The sequence below is a fragment of the Balaenoptera physalus genome, assembly GCF_965194825.1.
Source record: "Balaenoptera physalus genome assembly, chromosome: 4".
Classification (NCBI taxonomy): Eukaryota; Metazoa; Chordata; class Mammalia; order Artiodactyla; family Balaenopteridae; genus Balaenoptera; species Balaenoptera physalus.
Window position 1 is genome coordinate 30982380 of NC_138891.1, and position 16586 is coordinate 30998965.

Genomic DNA, 16586 nt, shown 5'->3' on the forward strand with positions numbered 1-16586 from the left:
ACTCTGCCCCAAAGTCCCCCTCCAAACCCCCGGTTCGGGGGTACACGGAGGCCCGCGGTCCAGGCAGGTGCCCCGCGGGAGCAGGACCAGAGGGTCTGGGGAGCAGGACCAGAGCCCATCCCCAGGGGTGGGAGGGCTGAGTGAGGACCCGGGTCCCGCAGTCCCGGGGCCGCCTCCCGGGGAGGATGCCGGGGGCGCGGGGAGCGTGCGCGGCCACGTGACAGCCGCTATAAGAGCGCTCCGGACGGACGCTCGGCTCCCGCCGCGCCTCCTCCCCGGCCGCGCTTACTCCCCGCGCCCGGCTTCTCCGAGCCACCAACCTGCGGCTGCGGCTGCGGCGGCCGCCCGCGCCCCCGGCAGCACCATGACAGGTATGCGCCGCGCCGCCCGCCGCCGCCGCCGCCGCCGTCCCGGGACGCCGGACTCCTCGCCCCGCGCGGCCCCTCGCAGCCCCGCCGCCTCCCTTCTCCCCCCACGCCCGCCCCTCCGCCCCGGGGGAGCTCCCAGCAGGACGAGGACCGCCGCAAAGTTGCAGGCTGGCCGCAGCCGGGCGTGTCGCTTCCTGCGTCAGCCGCTGCCCCGCCGGCCCGGGGGCCCGAGCGGCCGTCTAGAGCCCGGGGACGCAGCCGAGGGGGCCCGCCAGGCAGCGCCTGGGCCCTCCTCCGAAGCCCCCGTTCCTGCTTCCGTCTCCTTGCCCTTCCTCCTGCGCGCACCGTGAAGGGCGGGCGGGCGAGCGGGCGGAGCAGCTGCGGCCGGCTGCGTGGGGGTGGGGAGCCGGCTCCCCCGGGGCGCCGGTCCCGAGCCCCGGAGCGCGGCGGGGTCGCGAGGCGCCACCCCCCACCGCCCGCGGGCAGCAACTCCTGGAAGGGGCAGCCGCGAGGCGGGGACGCCGGTGGTCCCGGCCGGGCTCCTCGGCCGCCCTCTCCGGCGCTGGCCGCCACGCCGAGCCTATTTTTAGGCCTTTGGGGCTGGGTTGCGGGAAGCCGGAGCCCGGCGAGCGCCCCCGTGGAGCGGGCCCGGCGTGGTGGGAGGGCGCCGGCCCACTTGTTGCAAGGTGTCCGGCCGCACGGCGAATCTGCCCCCCGAAGACCGGAGGCCCCAAGGTAACTGGTCCTTGCTGTGCTGTTGAGGCGAACAGTGGGGTTATTACAGCCATTGAACTGCGGGAAGGTTGCAGATGTAACCGGGGGTTGGCCGTCTCTGGGAAGGTTGAACCTCCTACCCAGTCGTCCTTGGTCTTTCCTGTTCCTTTGCTAGGTCTGGCGTTCTAGCCTCTGTTCCTAAGCATTTGTCCTGCTTCCCGCTTCATCTGGGAAATCATCCATATCCTAGCTTCCTGAAAGCCTTGAACCCTACTTATTAAACTTGTCTCCGTGCTCCCCTGGAATCAGGACCGTTTTTGTGTTAAAACATCCTTCATTATGCCCCAGATTAAGTGCCCTTGGGACAGGCTGAGTGAAATGTTGCCATCTTATGATGGGTTGAAGGAACAAGTACAAGTTGATGGGTATGTCAAGGGACAGGGGGCCCTGTTCTGAGCTTTCCTAGCGTGACTGGCTGGGAAGCCAGTGACCCCGGGGGAGGGCACACCAGACTTTCTACAACTTAAAGGAGAGTTCAACACTACGTGTGAAGATGGCCCTCATATCTGCATCTGGGGAGTGTGCTGGCCCACTTGACAACCCACAGCTTCCTCTTACTTCTCAATGGAATGAATGTCCACTGCCCCCAGCCTCCACTTTGGAAAATGGGCAAAGAGAGAATGAGGAAACCTAAGACGGAAACAGAGTGACTTCATGACAGAATGGCTCAACTCCCTGCTTGGGCAGCAGTGCCCCAAGTGAGCCCTGGCGGAGCTTGGTCCTAAGTATCCGTATGTTTGGATGCCCACCAACCTGCTAATGTTAAAGTCCCTTTGGAGAGGCAGTGTGCTCCAGAATCATCCCGGGGAGGGGCTGGAGAAATCCTAAAGGCTGGGCTGGTGGCCTTGCGAGGGTGGGGCTTATTCAGGAGGAAGGAGACATTTGCCCCTGGTCCTGGCAACTAAATGATTATTGGAGATTGATTTTTGAATGTGTGTGTGAGAGACAGAGAGTGTGTTGAGGTGCCCCAGGGTACAGGGTAGGGGTACTGCTTGCTTCTCCAAGGAAAAGGAGGCAGGTTTGCTAGAGCTTGTGAGGTGGTCCCTAAATCCATTTAACAGCGGTGGGCCACAATTTAGATAGAAGCATCAAGGAGGGAAGGCTTCTTGGGGGAGGTGATGTTTCAGAGAGACTCAGAGTGACTCTTGAGTGGTGATTGGATGGCCATGGAGTCTTTGCTCCAGGTTGAGGAAACAGTAGAAAAAGCCTGAGACGTGGAACATGTGAGCGCCAGAATGAAGAACATGGCCTCTGCTTTCAGATGCTCTCAGTTGAGGTTGTTGGCTGGATTTGTGCTTGGCTGAAAATACTGTCTATGGTACCTTGTAGGAGAAACAGAAAATGCACTTCTTGATCTCTTCTTCACTACCTGTTAACTGCCTGAGGTTCACCCTCTGGGTGTTAAGCTGCTGTTTAGTCTGAGAATTTAGCATGTCTGGACTCTAAATTGGATTGAATTTTTACAGCTTTGTCAGCCTCTTGAAGGTTGCCAAAGATTGCCTGCTAAAGAATGGTCTTGAGCCATTCTTATAGTGGACACTGGGTTCTCCCTCTCACCCTAACCCCCCACAAGAGGCTGCTCTTTTATTAATACAGCAAGTTGATCTCAGAGGAGCTGATTTTGCCAAATTATTGATTGAAAAGGGTCCTGGGGTAGTGTTCTCTAGGTAGGATAGTGTAATGAATGTGTGTTCGTTTTCCTTGTATTAAGATCAGGCCTTTGTGACACTGACCACAAACGATGCCTACGCCAAAGGAGCCCTGGTCCTGGGCTCGTCTCTGAAACAGCACAGGACCACCAGGAGGCTGACCGTGCTCGTCACCCCACAGGTCTCGGACTCCATGAGGTGAGGACCTCGCTGCCCCGCTGTCGGTGGGGCTCGGACATCCCTCTCCCCTGTTTCTGGCATCGGTGGGCATTGAGGCCATACCCTTTCCAGGGGTTGCGTGCTGGTGGAGAAACATGAGAGTTGCTGAGTGAAGGATTCCTGGGTCTAAAACCTCTTCCTGGCTCCTGGGAGATGTTCCAACCAAGCTCCCTCTGGGAGGTGGTGTTCTGGCCCTTGCCCTTACTGATTCCAACCAGGAGTAGGGCTCCTCCCTTAGGCAGGTCCTCTCGGGGTAATCCGAGTGAGTGACTCAGTCCAGCCATGCCCTTCATGTCATCACGCTTCAGTTGCATGCCTTTCCCCAGATGCAGCAGGGACTACTTTGTTCCTGTTTCTAACGGGGGGAAACCTCCTGTGACTTTGAAAGAAAGTAGCAGTTTTCTCCACCCCAATTGACATTAGTAACCTAAAGATCTTTATTTACAATTTAATAGACTAGAATATTTGCCAGAGGGCTCTCAGAATTAGGGGTCCTGCTAGGAGAGCCCCCTGAGGGGCACAAGCTGTCCTTTGCCTGGGTTAGTTCATGTTAATTGGTCGGAATTAAATTTTGAAGTATCTGAATGAACTACCTTGATCCTAATACTAACTTACTTAAGAATATCTGGGCACACTAGCAGCTCTGTATTGTGTTTATTTTTGCATTCTCCTATCCCTTTTAGAAGTTGAAAATGCTCTTTTTGTGACTTTTTTCAAAAAATGTGAGCCCATGCCAAGGACCTCTGAAAAAGAGGCATTATACATACATACATATATCTCTCACGCTAAGAACCTTATTCCTAAAGGGTAATTTAGGAAAATGCCCCCCCAAAACTGTCTCTTATGTGTATGTCCTAATCTATAGTCTATTTAGTGAGAATCGTGTAAGGAGGTGGATATAGTCTTAGAAAGCAAGCCCCCTTTACTGTGGTAAATGGTGCCACCATTTCTTTCAGAGATCAAGTTTACTGTGTGAACTAGAACATATGTTTGTACAGCTTTGGAGACAGATAATACATTACCAGTTTTGTTCTGCATGCTTGATATTTTTATAAACTTTCAGTGATGGCCTGTCTTTATCATATGTTTTTCCTTGTGCTGAGTTTAGTGTCTTACCTAAGTACACCCCACTTAACCTCACCTCAGGCTTGCTTTCTAAAATATATCTTTAGTTAATTTGGGGCAGGGAGAAATGTTGTACCTCACAAACTAAAGTGAGTCTCTCATGCCAGGAGTGCAAAGCACATAATAAATGCTGGTTGTATGCGATGCTAAAAAATGGAAACCGAATAACTGAGTCATTTAACTTCTTTTAGGACACAGCTTCAGGCAGTTCTCTGTCAACTGCTTTGGCAAAAATTATTAGTTATAGGCTTCAGTGCAGATATTATATGCCCTTAACTCAGCATCATTTGTAAAAGTATTCAGTGGTCAGCAAGAACCCGTTGTAATAAAATATTATTGTTAAAGCATAGGCTGTTGAAAAGATGTATTACCAAACATCAGTCACATTTTTACAAGCTATTTCACAATTTGCCTGTTATTCAGAGGTACAGTAAAACATAGAAAACTTCTGTGATAATGTTTTAAGACAAGAGGTTCATCCTCACAGTAAGCAGTTCTTATTGTTTTAGTGAAGTTAACTGCACATGCAAATTAACAGTTTGTCCTGAAGTAAATTAGGACATATTTAAGAGATGGCAATATACCAAAGTAACAGATTCTCTCGCAATTGATAAGCTAAATAGAACGCCGTCTTATGTTAAATGGGTCACTTGTTCTGAAGAGATGATGAGAGCTGTTTTCTGGATTTTATTTTTGACAGGAAAACTTTAGAGACTATCTTTGATGAAGTCATCATGGTAGATGTCTTGGACAGTGGTGATTCTGCTCATCTAACCTTAATGAAGAGGCCTGAGTTGGGTGTCACGTTAACTAAACTCCACTGCTGGTCACTTACACAGTATTCAAAATGTGTATTCATGGATGCAGATACTCTGGTGAGTATGGCTTTGATGGCTGGAAAGATGGATATAGTAACTGAGACCAGTTAGGCATTTGAAGAATGCTGTCAAGACTTGACAGTAAAGTTCAGATAAAACCACTGTTGTAAAAAGTGTCAGGTGTTGAAGGACAGTAGGACCCGGCTGCCTCACAGCTGTCATCTGAATAGTTAAGACCAGCAACAGACTGCCTCTTTTGTGTTGGATAACTTACGGAGAACTTAAGAAGGGTACGCCGCAGCAGAACAGTTCTGAAATGCTTTCCCTTCTCCCTGCCCCCTTGCCCTTGAATCAGGTCCTAGCAAATATCGATGATCTTTTTGAGAGAGAAGAATTGTCGGCGGCACCAGACCCAGGGTGGCCTGACTGCTTCAATTCTGGAGTCTTTGTTTATCAGCCTTCAGTTGAAACATACAATCAGCTGTTGCACCTTGCTTCCGAGCAAGGTAGTTTTGATGGTATGTATCTGTTTTCTTTATATCTGACAAGCTGTGAGTATCTTCTAGGGGCTGCTCTTCTCTGGGAGTTGCTATGGTTCCTTGTGTCTGGAAGATAGCGATACATGAGATGTGGCAAGCATTTGAAGTTGTGTTGTTCTGGGAAATGGTGTTGTGTGTTGTGTGTGTGTATCTTTTTCCTATAGGTACATGGTACATAGGCTGTTTCAAAGAGTTGCCTTTCATTGGCCTTCCTGTGTCTAAATTAGAGTATGATAAATGAACCATAATTATTCAAGAATTCAAAAGACTATTATACAATTCAAAAAGTTCAACAACTATCTTTAAACCTGAGTAAACTTAAGTACAAGAGCTAACAGGAGGACCCAGTATTGTCTCCATGGAAATTTGAGGAATAAACCTAGGCTCTCATTCTTTCGGGAGGCATTGAAAAAGAAGATAGAAAGACTATGTGAATAATCTTTGTCTCCGAATTGTCACTCTCTATAAGGCAGTGCATCACATAGAGTGGTGTCTGCAAGGCTAAGGAGTAGAACATTGGCAAAGTCACCATCCATTTTCCTTAACGCCTAAGTGTATCTATAGCTATATGTTTATATAGAAAGGTTCTGACTATTTGTGATTTAGGGCCTCCCATCCTTTGGAGAATTTTGGGTAAATTGATTAGTAGGTATGCCTCTGTTTCATGCCAGTCTCTAAAATAATAAATAATAAGCCACTTTTTCTTTTTTGAATTTTTTTTTTAACATTTTTTTTTTTTAATTTATTTATTTTTGGCTGTGCTGGGTATTCGTTTCTGTGTGAGGGCTTTCTCTAGTTGCAACAAGCGGGGGCCACTCTTCATCGCGGTGTGCGGGCCTCTCACTATTGCGGCCTCTCTTGTTGCAGAGCACAGGCTCCAGACGCGCAGGCTCAGTAGTTGTGGCTCATGGGCCTAGTTGCTCCGCGGCATGTGGGATCTTCCCAGACCAAGGCTCGAACCCATGTCCCCTGCATTGGCAGGCAGATTCTCAACCACTGCGCCACCAGGGAAGCCCTCTTTTTTGAATTTTATTTCATTTATTTTTTATACAGCAGGTTCTTATTAGTTATCTATTTTATACATATTAGTGTATATATGTCAGTCCCAATCTCCCAATTCATCCCACCACCACCACCACCACCACCAACCCCGCCACTTTCCCACCTTGGTGTCCATGTTTGTTCTCTACATCTGTATCTCTCTTTCTGTCCTGCAAACCGGTTCATCTGTACCATTTTTCTAGGTTCCACATATATGTGTTAATATACAATATTTGTTTTTCTCTTTCTGACTTACTTCACTCTGTATGACAGTCTAGATCCATCCACATCTCTACAAATGACCCAATTTCATTCCTTTTCATGGCTGAGTAATATTCCATTGTATATATGTATGTACCATATCTTCTTTATCCATTTGTCTGTCGATGGGCATTTAGGTTGCTTCCGTGACCTGGCTATTGTAAATAGTGCTGCAATGAACATTGGGGTGCATGTGTCTTTTTGAATTATGGTTTTCTCTGGGTATATACCCAGTAGTGAGATTGAGGGGTCAAATGGTAATTCTATTTTTAGTTTTTTGAGGAACCTCCATACTGTTCTCCATAGTGGCTGTATCAATTTACATTCCCACCAACAGTGCAAGAAGGTTCCCTTTTTCCCACACCCTCTCCAGCATTTGTTGTTTGTAGATTTTCTGATGATGCCCATTCTAACTGGTGTGAGGTGATACCTCAATGTAGTTTTGATTTGCGTTTCTCTAATAATTAGTGATGTTGCGCAGGTTTTCCTGTGCTTCTTGGCCATCTGTATGTCTTCTTTGGAGAAATGTCTTTTTAGGTTTTCTGCCCATTTTTGGATTGGGTTGTTTGTTTTTTTAATATTGAGCTGCATGAGCTGTTTATATATTTTGGAGATTAATCCTTTGTCTGTTGATTCATTTGCAAATATTTTCTCCCATTCTGAGGGTTGTCTTTTTGTCTTGATTGTAGTTTCCTTTGCTTTGCAAAAGCTTTCAAGTTTCATTAGGTCCCATTTGTTTATTTTTGTTTTTATTTCCATTTCTCTAGGAGGTGGATCCAAAAAGATCTTGCTGTGATTTGAGTCAAAGAGTGTTCTTCCTATGTTTTCCTCTAAGAGTTTTATAGGGTCCGGTCTTACATTTAGGTCTCTAATCCATTTTGAGTTTATTTTTGTGTATGGTGTTAGGGAGTGTTCTAATTTCATTCTTTTCCATGTAGCTGTCCAGTTTTCCCAGCACCACTTATTGAAGAGACTGTCTTTTCTCCATTGTATATCCTTGCCTCCTTTGTCATAGATTAGTTGACCATAGGTGCATTGGTTTATCTCTGGGCTTTCTATCCTGTTCCATTGATCTATATTTCTGTTTTTGTGCCAGTACCATATTGTCTTGATTACTGTAGCTTTGTAGTCTAGTCTGAAGTCAGGGAGTCTGATTCCTCCATCTCTGTTTTTTTCCCTCAAGACTGCTTTGGCTATTTGGGGTCTTTTGTGTCTCCATACAAACTTTAAGATTTTTTGTTCTAGTTCTGTAAAAAATGCCACTGGTAATTTGATAGGGATTGCATTGAATCTGTAGATTGCTCTGAGTAGTATAGTCATTTTCACACTATTGATTCTTCCAATCCAAGAACATGGTATATCTCTCCATCTGTTTGTGTCATCTTTAATTTCTTTCATCAGTGTCTTATAGTTTTCTGAGTACAAGTCTTTTACCTCCTTAGATAGGTTTATTCCTAGGTATTTTATTCTTTTTTGTTGCAGTGGTGAATGAGATTGTTTCCTTAATTTCTTCTTCTGATCTTTCATTGTTAGTGTATAGGAATGCAAGAGATTTCTGTGCATTAATTTTGTATCCTGCAGCTTTACTGAATTCATTGATTAGCTCTAGTAGTTTCCTGGTGGCATCTTTAGGATTCTCTATGTATAGTATCATGTCATCTGCAAACAGTGACAATTTTACTTCTTCTTTTCCAATTTGTATTCCTTTTATTTCTTTTTCTTCTCTGACTGCCGTGGCTAGGAGTTCCAAAACTATATTGAATAATAGTGGCGAGAGTGGACATCCTTGTCTTGTTCCTGATCTTAGAGGAAATGCCTTCAGGTTTTCACCATTGATAATGATATTTGCTGTGGGTTTGTCATATATGGCCTTTATTATGTTGCGGTAGGTTCCCTCTGTACCCACTTTCTGTAGAGTTTTTATCATAAATGAGTGTTGAATTTTGTCAAAAGCTTTTTCTGCATCTATTGAGATGATCATATGGTTTTTATCCTTCAGTTTGTTAATATGGTGTATCACATTGATTGACTTCCATATGTTGAAGAATCCTTGCATCCCTGGGATAAATCCCACTTGTTCATGGTGTATGATCCTTTTAATGTGTTGTCGGATTCTGTTTGCTAGTATTTTGTTGAGGATTTTTGCATCTATGTTCATCAGTGATATTGGTCTGTAATTATCTTTTTTTGTAGTATCTTTGTCTGGTTTTGGTATCAGGGTGATGGTGGCCCATAGAATGAGTTTGGGAGTGTTCCTTTCTCTGCAATTTTTTGGAAGAGTTTGAGAAGGATGGGTTTTAGCTCTTCTCTAAATGTTTGATAGAATTCACCTGTGAAGCCATCTGGTCCTGGACTTTTGTTTGTTGGAAGATTTTTAATCACAGTTTCAATTTCATTACTTGTGATTGGTCTGTTCATATTTTCTGTTTCTTCCTGGTTCAGTCTTGGAAACTTATACCTTATTTAGCAATATGTTACTAAATAACCAAGAAATCACTGAAGAAATCAAAGAGGAAATCAAAAAATACCTAGAGACAAATTGCAATGAAAACATGATGATCCAAAACCTATGGGATGCAGCAAAAGCAGTTCTAAGAGGGAAGTTTATAGCAATACAAGCCTACCTCAAGAAAAAAGTAATATCTCAAATAAACAATCTAACCTTACACCTAAAGAAACTAGAGCAAGAAGAACAAACAAAACCCAGAGTTAGTAGAAGGAAAAAAAATCATAAAGATCAGAGCAGAAATAAATAAAATAGAAACAAAGAAAACAATAGCACAGATCAATAAAACTAAAAGCTGGTTCTTTGAGAAGATAAACAAAATTGATAAACCTTTAGCCAGACTCATCAAGAAAAAGAGAGGACTGAAATCAATAAAATTAGAAATAAAAAAGGAGAAATTACAATGGACACTGCAGAAATACAAAGCATCATAAGAGACTACTACAAGCAACTCTATGCCAATCAAATGGACAACCTGGAAGAAATGGACAAATTCTTAGAAAGGTATGACCTTCCAAGACTGAACCAGGAAGAAATAGAAAATATGAGCAGACCAATCACAAGCAATGAAATTGAAACTGTGAATAAGCCACTTTTTTTTAACAACAACAATAAATCACACACAACAAGACAATACTGGTGGTTAGTATGCAAAATAAGCTCTTTTAAAAATTAATGTTGATGAATTTTTTGAGTCAAGAAAAGACCCAGTTGTATCTAGGAAGAAGGATTTGCACTAAGGAGATGCCCTCTCAGCAGTGACTCACTATCAGATACTTGACATTGTGACAGAAGCCCAGGTGAGGAGCATGGGGGTGGGCCAGAGCCCTGAGCAGACGCCAGGTACCGGGGGCTTCTTTTCTTTCCCTTCCCTCTCCAAGAGCAGATATGAGATTTGAAGTGAGTAGATCTTTCAAAACTAGCAGGAACAGCCATCCTCAGTTGACCCAAGGTTCAGCCCTGGGTACAGATATGAAGATTCATTTCCATTAACTAGTTGTAAAGTTAAAAATCAAAATTTCAAATTTACACTTTTTGAATTAAAAGAGTACATCTAAAAATTTGTCAGATTGCTGAAATTAAGAGATTGGAGGTTAAAACATTTTTAGTTATACGTGAAATTGTGTTGTTGCTGTTCACAGAAATTGAATTCTGTTTAGTGTTTTGAGGATTTGGGATATGCAGCTATTTGAAATGTCATTGAAAAGAACAAGGAAATTTAAGTCTCAATCTTGCTTCACTGTTCCGTTAGTTTGTACTCTACAGCAGTAGTGCTAAACCTGGGGTCATTTGGTCCCCCAGGGGACTTTTGGCAATGTCTGGAGACTTTTTTGGTGGTCACACGTGAGTGGGGAGGGCTGTACTGGCATCTGGTGAGTGGAGGCCAGGGATACTGCTGAACACCCTACAGTGCACGGACAGCCCCTGCACCAAAGACTTATCTGGCTCAAGATGTCAGTAGTGAGAACATCTGCTCCCTGTCAAGTCCTTCCATGCCCTAAAGCGGTGAGCAGGAGTGTCTGAACCATAGTGAATGGTAGCATCCGGCAAGAAATGCATTCTTACTTTAAGCAACCTTAAGAAGTAATGTGTTGAGTGTTCGCTGTGGTTACGGCCAAATGTAACTTCTTCACTTTCCTGACTCTTTTTTAGCTCCTATTTTCCTTTCGTATAAGGAGTGAAAGCTATATTGGTATTTGAGTTCAAAACATGTATTCCTTATTTCTGCTGCTCCCATGAAAATAGTTACCTTTGCATAGAAGGGAGATAGGAGTATTTTTAGCGGAAGTCCACTAACCTTCCCGTCAGAGTGTGGCTTTCTTCACCTCCTCTCGTTAAATTTAAAGGAAGTAGTATAATCCTGCCAGAAATTCCGTGTAAATTCTCAGCTCCAGTAAGTGAATCACATTCTAAAGTAGATCCAGCTGCCTAAAATCCACACGATTGTAATTGCCTAAGGAGAATTCGATTTTATTGTTGCAAGATAAGAGTTTGGATACCAAACAGGAGTGTGCCGTGGTCAATTACCCAGGTTACAATTACAGAATATAGAACTAATTAATTAGCTGGTAGAGACCAACCTGGTTCGTGTACCTTGTTCTAGAACCAAGAGGTACTAGAGGAGTTGATGAATTCGTTGTTAAGAAGCAAGAACATGTGAAAAGTGCTTAACTAGAAAGCACTTCCTGCTATTTCAGCCAGAATCTGAAACCACTGGGAGAGTCTGTGCCTGCTAGCACATTCATTATTCAGCAGCGGGGTTTCCAGGAGCTGGCCCTTCTGTAAGGTATTCCACTTACTGGCTCGTTGGTGGCTAAGGATTGGAATTTTTTCTGTTAGTAGAAATGCTTAGTTGAAGGAGTTGAAAATTCAACTATGCAGATAGGAACTTTTGGTTATTCTCAATATAGCGTTTAAATTCAACTGAAAAATAAAGCAGCAGCTCTTAAATGAAAGGTTTTTTTTCACTTGATGTGTTCCAGAGAAGCTTTACCTACTCATCAGAGAAAGCACGCTGCGTACCATGGGAGCTTGCTGCTCTTTGAAGGGATTTACTATCCTATTGAATCCATATCTGTGTGACATAAAGACTTGTTGGACTTATACTTAATAAAATATTTCTTTGTAAGCGACATCCTTTTCTGGTGCTTTGCTTGCTTTGCTTCAGGCTCTCAATGCAGTGCCCTATCTTGTTTAGATGTCATGCCGTAGGCACGGAGACGAGCACTTTCAGGTGTTTCCTTTCCCCTTACCGTACATTTTCTCATATGCACAGTATCTCCCCACCATCTCCCACCCCCAGTTTTACTGAACAGGGGTCTTAAGTCCCAGCATTTTTAGACTGATACTAAAGAAAACCTGTTCGCAGATGACTGTATCTCAGTCTGAATGTCTTGCAAGTCCTGCTTAATCTCCTGCATACATGCAACGAGAACTGATGGGACCTGGTGTCCGCTGACAAGCCACCGGGCTTCCGATGGCTGAGTATTTGCAGCTGCTTCTGCAACCCTTCTAATGTGAAAGAATGTGGCTTGTCAGGCTTCTAATCACCATCCCTCTAATCACACCCCACCCTCGCCTCTGGCCAAGAGAATAATCCTAATGTGGCAGATCATGCTAGGTACCTTGACATCTCTTTTTTCTTCCTCAATATCTAGAGTGTCAGAATTTCAAACTAGTGACTTCATACCTAATTTATGGCTGGCATTTAATTTCCCACAATGAAGTGTCTAAGTTCCTATACTGTTAATATTTGCAAACTATCTTGGCACTTACTTCATAACCGAAGTTACATGTTTCCTGAAAAGTTGTACAATAGCTATTGGGAAATATATACACTAACGTTTTATAGACTGACAAGATAAGGTCAACTTCAGGATTTAGCAGTGAGAAGGCAAGAGGTCAAGATTTCGTAGGTACTAGTCAGCAGTCTTGTCTCCACATACTCATGTGCAACAAAGCTGATCCACTTGATTCTTCATTTGAAGAAATCAATCTGAATGCAAGTTGAGATTTATTTCCTTTCGCCCCGTGACTCCAGGGTATCCTAAATTAAAGGTGCCTGTACAGTTGAAGAGTTTAGTGCTTGAAAATTGCTGTCTATTAAATTTCATTTGCATATGTTAGTTTTAAAAACCTAAGTAAAAAAGAGGAATTCATATTTTCCAACTTGAAGTAACCATTTTTTAAAAATCTTGGAATTCATTAGTGTAACCTAAATACTCGAAACTTTTTTTTTTCTGGAGTAATGAAATTTTGGTCTATAGTTGAGTTTTCAAAAAAAATAGGACAGAGTAAATTGGTGATAGAATATTAGGTATCGTTTTCTGCAGAATATTAGGTATGGTTTTCTTTCAGCAGAATCTAAGATCCGCTGTGAGGTCATTAAAACTGTGTATTACGTATTCTAATTCTAAGTGGTCACTGAGACCCTTAAACTGAACATTTTTTTCCTGTGCTTGGAAATGTAATAAACCAGGAGAGTACAATAAAGTTTTAAAATAATTTTTAACAGAAAATATTTGGTGGTGCTATCTATTAAAGTGTAAAATTGACCCCAGTGCTACCTTCTCTAATCTTTGCAATTAGTTTGGATTCAAGCTGGACCTGCCCAAAAAAGGAATGAAGGAGAGAGGTATTCCCAGATAGTACTTGTCTTGTTCAAACCAAATGAGCTTAGACATTTAGGTGTGTCTCACCTGGTTCCCTGACTTGATAGGTTCCACTCTGACAGGTGCTCATGGTAGGCTTTCCCAGCTGCCCACACACTAGACTGCTTGTGGCCCTTAAACTATTTTATCAATTGCTTTGAAAATTACTCTCTTCTCTTGGGTTTCTATCATTTAATTGATAGTTTGGGTAGTATCTTGAATAAGTAAAGATGAAAAGCAAAAATCATAACATGTAGTAGCAAAATAAATGAGTACACACAAGTTTTAAGAGCTATTTTTATCTCGTACCCTTGAGTATTTTTTTTTTTTTTTTTAGCCATCTGTTTATTTCTAGCCTTGTAACCAGCAGAGATCATGAACCTTGTGAGAAATAGAGATCGTGGGAAGGACTAAAGTGTTACAGGCTCTTAGGCTGGTCATTTTACTTCTTCATTTATTCCTCAACAGTTCTGTGAAGTAGTCATTCATTTACTTATTAATATATTAATTCAACATGTTTATTGAAGGCCTGCTGTATAGCTACTACTGGGCACCCAGTGTCGAAACAGTTAGGACAGCCGCTTGCCCAGTATCCCTGAGCTGGTGGCAGAGCCAGGTCTAGACCAGACAGTCTTTCTTGATGCTGTGGCTGGGTTATGTGAGTGTCGTTTTGTCCCTTCTCTCGCAGTTACCCCACACTGCAACAGTCACGAAAATGTATCAGAGAATGATACGGGATACAGGAAAATCTCTATTCCACTGGATTTATTACAGATTAATTACTTAAAATTCATTCCCCTGAATAAGTAGAGACAGCAGCTGATAAATTCCTCATTTTAGAGATGAAGACACGGAATCTTATGTCTTCTATCTCTACAGCTGCTGTTCCTCCCTGCTAAACTGTAATGTCTAGAAATATTTTGTCTTTTTTTAATTGTTAAACTATTGGATGCATTTTATTTTATTAATGAGATATAGTTGATTTACAGTATTATGTAAGTATTAGGTGTACAACATAGTGATTCACAATTTTTAAAGGTTATACTCCACTTATAGTTATCATAAAATATTGGCTGTATTCCTTGTGCTGTACAGTATATCCTTGCAGCTTATTTATTTAATACATAGTAGTTTGTACCTCTTAATCCCCTGCCCCTATCTTGCTCCCCTCCCTTTCCCTCTCCCCACTGGCAGCCATTAGTTTGTTCTCTCTGTCTCTTGAGTTACTTTGTCTTTTTAAATCAGCAGCACTGTTGATAGTCTCATATTGTTTTGTGGGTCTGGAAGTATTCTTAGAAATGATTACTCGTGTCTTTATTTCTATACTCCATTCCTGTAGTATTTAAAAAAATCATTTGAGCTCCTACTCTGGTGAAGATACTAAGTTTAAGGGCCAGGAATAGACTGGTAAATAATACAGATTGTATCCCTGCCTCTGTAAAGCTTGTATATATTTTATGAGACCGTACAATTAATTATGTAATCATGATTCTGAAAAATTCAGAGTGCTAAGAGACTCTAGACTAGGAGGACCTGCCTTAAACTGAGAAAGTGAAATTTAAACCACAAACAAGTGTTCCCTTGCATCTATATTATTACTTAATAGCTTGATTATTAAAAATATATTTTTAAAGGTGAGACACAAAAGCTGTAACATGAAATGGTAAACTAAATCAGTTGTTCTTGGCTTAAATGGATTGAGGCCAGTGAGATGCAGTGATGCTGAGACCAGAGCTCCAAGTACCTGGATTTCCATGAGGCACCTGGGCTTAATCCGATGATCCTTAGTAAACCTCATGGAAATATCCCCAAGCGCTGGGCCATTCACGAACTGTAACTTAGTATACTTGGCATGCTGTCTAGAGGCCGGAGTGATGGTACTTGCCAACCATATTATAGGAAGTCAGTGTTAAGGTGTGAGTCACATTTTCATTTCAGCACTTGTCTATACCTCTCTTAGAGTATTAAGCACATTTTGCTTTAAATTACTTTTGCTTGGTGTATGCTCCTCTACCCCCAATTAGATTGAGAACCACTTGAGAGCTGGAACCTGTCTTAGTCATCATCCTATAATGCCTACACCTAATTTATATATCCTCAGACATTTTCTGTATAAATGACATTTCTGAGAGTTATATTCTCTGATATAATGAAATAAAAAAGGAGTCATTCTCTAAAAGACTCTAGACCAGTGCTTGTCAGAGTTTAATATGCAAACAAATCACCTGGGGATTCAAATGTGGATTCTGATTCTGTAGGTCTGGGGTGGGGCTTACGATTCTGCATTTCTATCAGGCTCCCAGGTGATTCCCCTGCTCCTGGATCGTAAACTTTGCTTTGAGGGGACCATTTCCTTGGGGCTGAGAAACTAGGGTTCATGTTTAAACCAAAGTTGACCCACCCCCCCTGCTATCCACAGTAGGCAAGCCAGCTGCCAACAAACTGTGGAAAAGCACACAAACTACATAAGCATTGAACAAGTGCACAAATTTAAAAAACAGCACTCAACTCCATTTCTGTCTCATAAAATAATGGCCACAGTTTCTGATAAATACTGTGATATGTCCATGTTTACCAGGTTCATGACTCTGGTCAAAAGACCTGGAAAATACCAGGTGGTTGTAAGGTTATTACTAGCACTTGGCCAGCCTGAGGGAAGGAAGATACGGAATCTGATATTTGCTTTTGGTTGCAAAACAGGTGCCATGTGTCTCTTGTTCCATTTCCTTTCTGTCTCTCACCTGTGTTGCCACACCCTCGCCTGCGGGATCACAGCGGCTGTCATGTCTGCTATCCTGCTTGTTGGTTCTGAGCTGATTGAGATTAAAAGTGTCTTAACCTGTCAAGATAAATAAAGTTGCCTCTGGAAGCCTGACTAGAATGTACTAGACAAAAGTCCTGGGGTTTTCGTAGTGAAAACGCAGCGGCCTTCATGACATCCTTGTATGTTTTGTAGCACAGATGTGCTTAGATTTGCATTCTGCTATAGATTGTGCTCTAATTTAGGGACTTTTAAAGAGAGGAGATTGATAACACCACACAGATTTTTTTAGTGAAACGAAAACGTTGTTTTGCCTGACCTTGAGATGTAGAATTGTGTATTTGGAAAAAGACGGTTAGAATGCTGAATTTGAA

At 42.8% G+C, this 16586-nt stretch overlaps 1 protein-coding gene across 2 annotated transcripts in view; it reads left to right on the forward strand.

Annotated features, from left to right (window-relative positions):
* Positions 1-236: 236 nt before the first annotated feature.
* The window catches only part of GYG1 (glycogenin 1), a 37147-nt gene continuing 20797 nt past the window's right edge, over positions 237-16586 (forward strand). The window contains exons 1-4 of one of the 2 annotated variants that reach the window (XM_082459642.1): positions 237-371; positions 2854-2989; positions 4836-5010; positions 5309-5471. In XM_082459642.1, coding sequence (XP_082315768.1) covers positions 365-371; positions 2854-2989; positions 4836-5010; positions 5309-5471 — 481 coding nt within the window. In that variant the 5' untranslated portion in view covers positions 237-364. Of the gene's footprint in view, positions 372-958; positions 1104-2853; positions 2990-4835; positions 5011-5308; positions 5472-16586 lie in introns of those variants that run through there. The other variant, XM_082459643.1, reaches the window with a different exon arrangement.